Raw genomic sequence first — 7,806 nt, forward strand, 5'->3', positions numbered from 1 at the left:
CTATAATTTCAGGCAAAGACTTAGAGTTTATTGAAGGTTATAAAAGACAGGGGGGTTTCTTAGCCCACCCAGGAGGGTGTGGTCAGGCAACTTGATCTCTGGAAAATAGGTATAAGAATCTTGTTTTTAACTATAAGATTGTTCAGTCTACATGGGAGGCTGATACAGCGCGAGTGACCATCTACTCTTGCCCATCTCCCTGGGGCAGACTTATAAGCTAGGAAAGTATTAGGTCTGTTATTTTCTTCATTTTATTTTAACCTGTTTGCTGTGTGTAATTTTACTTGTAACAACTTTTTATTAATAATGCATTGTGCATTATATTTTTGGCATAATAAATAATTCATTTATTAAGCTTTGGCCTTTGTCTAATAATTGAACCACGTTAATGAAAGAGACTGGAATATTAGAACTGTATATTTTAGTTTATTTTCTGCTAAATTGTATTCTAAGAGTTAATGTGTAAATCTGGGGTTTTCTTAAGATTCCCAATATTATATAATCTTAAGTGGTGGCAGCTAGATATTAGTTTAGTGTGGGTGGCATTAAAGGGGAGTTTGGGGCATTTCTTTTACGTCTAGTACAGACTGGAGAGTGTTAACCCTTGCACCCACTGAACTAAATCACAAGCTTACCTGGTGTGGCTAGATTGTGAAATATTAGTGAGAGTAGAAGGGGTCTGATAACCCTTTCTGTGCCAAATAAGTGACTGTCGCAGGGTTGGATAATCCTGGTTTTGGGGAAGGCTACAAAAAGCTCTCAGATATTTAAGCTGTCAATGTCCACTGTGAGGAACATAGTGAGGAAATGGAAGACCACAGGCACAGTTCTTGTTAAGGCCAGAAGTAAAATATCAGAGAGGCAAAGGATGGTGAGAATGGTCAAAAACAGCCCACCTCATCTTGCTGTAGATGGTGTCACTGTGCATCGTTCAACAATTCAGCGTATGGGAGAGTGATGCGGAAGTAGCCTTTTCTGCACACATGACATAAACAGAGTCGCTTGAGGTATGCAAACGCACATTTGGACAAGCCAGCTTCATTTTGGAAGAAGGTGCTGTGGACTGATGAAACAAAGATTGAGTTATTTGGTCATAACAAGGGGCGTTATGCATGGTGGCAAAAGAACACAGCATTCCAAAACAAATACTTGCTAGCCACAGTAAAATTTGGTGGATGTTCCATCATGCTATGGGGCCAGTGTCGGTACTGGGAATCTTGTTAAAGTTGAGGGTCATATGGATTCCACTCAATATCAGCATATACTTGAGAATAATGTTGAGGAATCAGTCACAAAGTTACACCGGAGCTGAATATTTCAACACGACAACAACCCAAAACACTGCTCAAAATCTACTCTGGCATTTATGCAGAGGAACAAGTACAATGTTCAGGAATGGCCATCCCAGTCCCCAGACCTGAATATCATTGAAAATCTGTGGGTTGTTTTGAAGCGGGCTGTCCATGCTCGGCAACCATCAAACCTAACTGAACTGGAGATGTTTTGCAAGGAGGAATGGTCCAAAATATCTTCATCCAGACACTCATTACATGCTATAGGAAGAGTCTAGAGGCTGTTATTTTTTAACGGAGGCTCTAATAAATATTGATGCAAAATTTCTGTTGGGGTGCCCAAATTTATGCACCTGTCTAATTTTGTTTTGATGCATATTGCACATTTTCTGTTAATCCAATAAACCTAATTTCACTACTGAAATATTACTATGTCCTTCAGTTATTTGATAGATCAAAATTAAATTGCTGATCCAAACACCCAATTATTAATAAATGAAAATCATGGAAATTGTCAGGGGTGCCTAAACATTTGCGTGTGTTAATAGAGAATAGAGAATATATAAGGATATGAGGATATATAGATATGAGGATATATAAGGATATGAGGATATATAAGGATATATAAGGATATGAGGATATATAAGGATATATAAGGATATATAAGGATATGAGGATATATAGATATATAGATACACACACACACACACACACACAAAAAGGGTACAGGACAAATGGCTACTATAAATGTGTCTAACATATACCCGAGGCCAGCGCACAACTGGCCTATTGCTGTGTTTGGACAGTTAGGATTTACTTCTTTCTGTACTATTAATAAATTATTTTCTGTTCTCTGTGATTGTACTGGTCAGAGATTCATTCCATTTGTTTAATTTAGCTACACTTTTGAGCTATTTTTATAAAAAAAGAGTGCTTGATTCCCTATCTGTACAGGGCCTTAGGAATGTTTTTATGGTCCTTGTTCTCCTCTTGTAGTTTGTTGAATATATATATATATATATATATATATATATATATATATATATATATACACACACACACACACATTATATATATGATCTGTCATTCAACGACATAGTCGCTACGTCTCACACAAGCTGTGTGTTCTTACGCTAATCCGAGAAGCGGGGTTTCCAAATTGCAAGCGAAGCCGCCGACCTACCTACGCCAAGTGATTGCACTAAGAGGTACTGGAAGTTCCATCTTAGTTGGCGGATGAAGTGCTGTGAAGGTCAGGTACGGCTAAATAAGTCTTGTAACGGAAGCTTCTGTTACTTTTGTACTTTGAGAGGACTGCAGGCTAGCCTCCTCCCCACCGACTATGGACCCAGGAACTAGAGGGGATTCTATGATTTGGGAGGTGGGTGCCCAGGGTACATTTGAAGTACTTTTACCCTGGATTCAGGTTTACACAGTTTCCATGTATTCCCAAAGACTCTGAGGACTGGAGGGAACTGATACAGAGTTGGGATTCCTGTGTTTTGTTTGAGTATAAGGTGACAGCACAATTCAGTATTGCAACCTCCTGCTGTTATATGTCTGTATATCTAGTCTAGGGGCTCCATGTACTAAGCAGTCAGCGAGCTACCCACAACAAATCTTGCGTCAAAACTCGCAAACTGATATGTACAAAGTAGTCAACTATGTTCAAACTCGCATCTTTAAAATTGCGAGCGTACTTATCCGCCAAACCTCGCTACCTCTCCATTTTTCACTGTAATTAGACACATTTGACCACCAACTCGCCAAAAACGAATGTACTAAAAAATCTATTTGTCCGCTCGCTACAATTTCCGCTCCCACCTCGTTATTTTTGCCTCGCCACCTTTTAGGTGGCGGGCAAGGTACAAAACAATAGGAAAGTCAATCTAGACACCAGTCTAGACATATATAAAAGGCAGTAATATCAGCATTGTACAGCATAACTGGCGTCTAATTTGTCTCTCATTTCCATGTACATAAATTGCGCCAAATTTGTCGACTGTAATTAAAGAGTAATCTATATTTTAAATTTGTATAGTTGTCAATCTTTATAATTATTTTTATATTAATATTTATATATTATCAGATCCAGATGAAGCCATATCCAAATTGTAAATAAATATTACAAAAATAACGCTCTGTTATCACTCTTCAAAAATTTTTTAACAATAATAAAGTTGTTTAGATAAGTTGAACTTTTATAGGAGCAAAATTCTATTCCCGCGACTACTATGATGTTCGTGACACCTTGCATGTCACGTGTTAATAATTGGCCAGACAATTCAACTGTGAAAGTTAAGTACATCAGCTTAGTCGCGGCGAGCGAGGCGTCAAATTTATCAATAATCCGCCACTGCTCGCGGCGGGCTAGACTTGTCTATTTATTGGGGGATTATTAGTACATAGTGACAGCGGACACCATTTCGCCCGCGGCGAGTAACGGCGAGTTTATCCGCGTCTAAAATGACGGATGAATTGACGGCTTAGTACATGGAGCCCTAGGTGTGAGACAAAGAGCAGGAGATTACACACAGCACAGACAATCTAATGATAAGACCTCCTGCTGATATGTGGCTGTATATCTAGTCTATGTGTGAAGTCATCCATTGTCCTTTTGTAAGTCAGGATGTGATTAGAATCTTGTTTAACTAACCATTGATGTTTGTCTCATTGTATAATATTTGTTTCTATCAATTATGTGGTAACTACCCCCCTTTTTTGGAAATGTATAAAAGCTGTGTTTTCTGTGCAAACAAGCAGTTCCTATTTTGACCCTCAAGCATTCAGTCTTGGCTAATGTTCTTGGGGGTAGCTATAACAACTTGCAGCGGCCGTTATTCTAATAGCGGAAGGTATCCACTGGAGGTTCATGGGTTGGCGTTTGGTGGGAGGAAGCAGACTTTAGTGGGTATACCCAGTCTGGGCTACTGAGACCCGCTACAAGTCTTGCACCCCTGTCTGGATGTTTTATAACATTGACAATTATCTCTACTAACCATTTGAGGATATGGGAAGTTTGGCAGTACCTCTGAGAATTGTACAAGTGATAGAATTCTGTCATGTCAACGTCTTGCAATAATTGGAATTTAGGGAGGACTGTGACTGTATACCAGTGCGTTCGTTTTGTGACCTTGTAGGTGGGGGTTGAATTTCCTACTTGCTCCCAACAAGCTCATATTTGTTGTAATAAAGAGCTGTTCTATCTTGAGTGCGGCTTTGGTTCTTCTTTAACAAATACTTTTCATGGTACTTGTTCTAATTATTTTTTGATAATATTTCTTTGGACTGCTTGCACCTCTGATTAGCACATTTGAAATTGTCAGTTTCAATATATATACACACAGAGAAAGTCCAGCACTCACAAGCTCTCAGCTAAGATTAAAAGCAAAAATGGAAGAGTTAGTTATCGCATCTGGCCAAATGGGACAAGCCCAGGTACCACGTCAAGGTCTCTTCCAAAACCTAAACAGCCACACAATGCAAGCTCTCAATACAACAGACTGGGAACAAGTGAAGGGTGCACAGGCTTATGTAATCATCCTAGACATATACAAAACACGGAAGGGGACTGTACTCTCAGACCAGACCGGACACACATCCCATGACCCTGCAACATGCACAGTCCTGGGTGCACAATAGCACTCTCAGGAAGCTGCACTGTCCCCAGAGTCACAGGCAGTTAACCCCAGACAAAACAAAATGAATACAGCACACAGAGAAAGTCCAGTGTGTACCCGGTCCGGTCTGAGAGGTGTGTGTGTATATATATATATATATATATATATATATATATATATATATATATATATATCTCAACAATTAGTACAGAATACAAATCGTCTCACCACGGAGGGCAAAACAAAAAAAAACAAAAAAAACGAATCACTTGGACCATAGGAAATAATACAATACAATCAACTTTACAATAATATCTATACCAAAGAAAAGAAAAAAAAAACATCAAAATAAAATGATCCAGCATAAACCATTTACTCACATTGAGTTTCATCATCATCATCATCATCATCAAGAAATTAAATAATCCAAACTAAACTAAACAATAAAACAGTAACACTGTAAGTTAAGGATATTCACTCCTATATTATATATTAATAAAATAAAACCTTTTTCTTATATTAAAATAATATTGCTGAGCTTTCTGTCTGCAAAACACAGTAAGATATCTACAGTGAAACATAACAGATCAGATCTAAGGAAACTGCAGCAGGTGCTAGTTTCATATTTTATTTATTGACGTGAAACCACAGCCACATGCTTCCTTCTCTTAGTGTCCGACAGCAAAAACACAATACTGTTGCTCTCAAGTGAGTCAGTGATAGACGGTAAAGTGCAGCACTTAAACCCTGGCAGCCAAGGTGTAGTCTGTGAAAGTCCCGTTCAATTCCAAGAGAAACAAACACTAACTGCTTATAATAAAGCCCTTACCTTTTTCTCTGTACCATGATGTGTACCAGGAGAAGGAGAGGAAAGCAGACAGGCACAGTATAGTCAGCAAGCTGCCATTCCTGCACCGCATCTCACATAGCTCAGCAATTCCTCCTCCGCACCTCTGACCTCAGATACGGTGGTGACTTAGCTTCCTCTGGCTCAATGAATGGATAGATGGTCACGCTGCTCCTTGTAGCTTTTTGTGAGGATTTACAGGGCCAACGTCAGCTACTGTTTGTAGCAATGTGCATCACTTTGTGTAATTCAGGCACCCAGGTGAATAAGAAAAGCAACTCGCTCTGTTTCTAATCTTACAGCGGGGTGAATAGGGAATACTCCGCACTGTAGCTCAGTTCCAGCCTTCAGATGCACAAGTCACCTCACTGTATCTCATTGTAGCCCCAGTATGTACATAGGAGATGCACCTTACAAGCGAAGGACAAAGACAGTTCCTGCAGCAGTTAGAGCTCTCCTTGCAGAAGGAAAGCAGAAAATCCAGTCCCACCTCACTTATCTATTCTTGGCGCCCTGGGTGCCTGACTCCTCCAGTAGCTGCTAGGTAACTGTGCAGCGCTCAGAGCAGACTTTATTTATTTATCAGCACTCCTAAGCAAACAGAATTCAGAGGAGGAGGCGTGCTGCACACACCCAGTCGTCTGCCCCTCCTTTTGCACAACCACAAGTAGCAACTTTAACCCGGTCAGCCCTTGTTCTGCCTTCCCCTCCCTGCCTGTTTTTTTTTATCAGCGGATCAAGTGGTAATGACGACTCCTTTACTTTTGCCCACCTGTCTTTCCTGTAATACCGCTGTGCAGCGCCCCCTTCCCTGGAGATTCTTCAGGTGCCTCCCTGATTACTTTTTCTTATACGTTTCCTTTATTTACTATTTTAAGATTCTAACAAATGTAGTGTTGCTATAGTTAGGCTTACCATAATTTTAAAAGATGAAACTGGGACCACCTGGTGTTGTGCCAGCGGGGGTGTGGTCAAGGGGGTGTGGCGATTGCCAACTGGAACAAATTTTCAAAAAAACTCACAAATGCATAATTTAAGCTCTTTAAAAATAAACTCTGACTGGAATAGAAGGTATCAATAAGTAGCACTAGATAATTCATTTATATGAAAGAAGTTAGGGTTGGAAAAATCAGAAGTTAAAGCAGAAACTACTCAGAGATGGTGAGGATATGGCTATGCAAATTAGTATTTCTACATATATAGAGTAATTTTATTATATTGAACAACTATTATTAGTATGACCAATGCAACAGCATGGTGCACATAAGGAGACACATAGAGGCCCTGCAATTGTACAGGGATGGAGGTAGGTACTGTGATATGGAAGCATTAAACTGCTGGTCTGTGTTCATGACCAGATTTTAGTAATAAAACTGAATGAACAGTCAATAGTTGAAGAGCAGGGGCAGAATGCTCATTGATGGGAGGCTACCGCTTGACCGGTCTGGGACATAACTAAAGAAATCCTAGCAAAATGTAAAAAACTGAGCTCCTCCTTTACACCCGTCATTTGATCTGTTGCACTTGACTTGAATGCTTTATTTGGGGGGACCACCAAGGCTAGTTTTTAAATCTCTATTAAACCTCTCTGCATCCGCTGTATAATAGAGAAAGAAGAGACAGAAAAAGATGTCTAATGCTGCTCCCCAAGATCCCAGTTGGTTGCATTTATTATTTACCTTCTAATTTTAATGGGCCAGTCTTTATGAGACTAAGGGGTAGATTTATCAAGCAGCCGATGCTGCAATCTACCCCCAAAGTTTCAGGTCCGCCTGAAACTTTAGTTAAGAAGCAACGTATACGATCGGGATGATTGACACCCCTACTAGTGGCCAATTGACCGCGAATACGCAGGGGGCGGCATTGCACAAGCATTTCACCAGACATCGGATCATGTCCGCTCGACATTTGATAAATCTACCCCTATGACCCAAATTAATGATATTCACTGCTTGTGGGACAGTGATGACTGCTGATTCTGACTCACCGATTTCCTGAACCGACTATGCTCACTCTGAGGGGAGGCATGGTATTGTGTATGGGAGGT

At 40.0% G+C, this 7,806-nt stretch overlaps 1 protein-coding gene across 1 annotated transcript in view; it reads right to left on the minus strand.

Moving 5' to 3' along the window:
• MGAT4D (MGAT4 family member D) overlaps positions 1-6,372 on the minus strand; it is a 559,080-nt gene extending 552,708 nt beyond the window's left edge. The window contains exon 1 of the mRNA XM_053703693.1: positions 5,742-6,372. Within this exon, the coding sequence (XP_053559668.1) occupies positions 5,742-5,832 (91 nt within the window). The 5' untranslated portion in view covers positions 5,833-6,372. The remainder of the gene's footprint in view (positions 1-5,741) is intronic.
• Between the last annotated feature and the right edge of the window lie 1,434 nt (positions 6,373-7,806).

Source organism: Bombina bombina, chromosome 2 (assembly GCF_027579735.1).
Source record: "Bombina bombina isolate aBomBom1 chromosome 2, aBomBom1.pri, whole genome shotgun sequence".
NCBI classification, from domain to species: domain Eukaryota; kingdom Metazoa; phylum Chordata; class Amphibia; order Anura; family Bombinatoridae; genus Bombina; species Bombina bombina.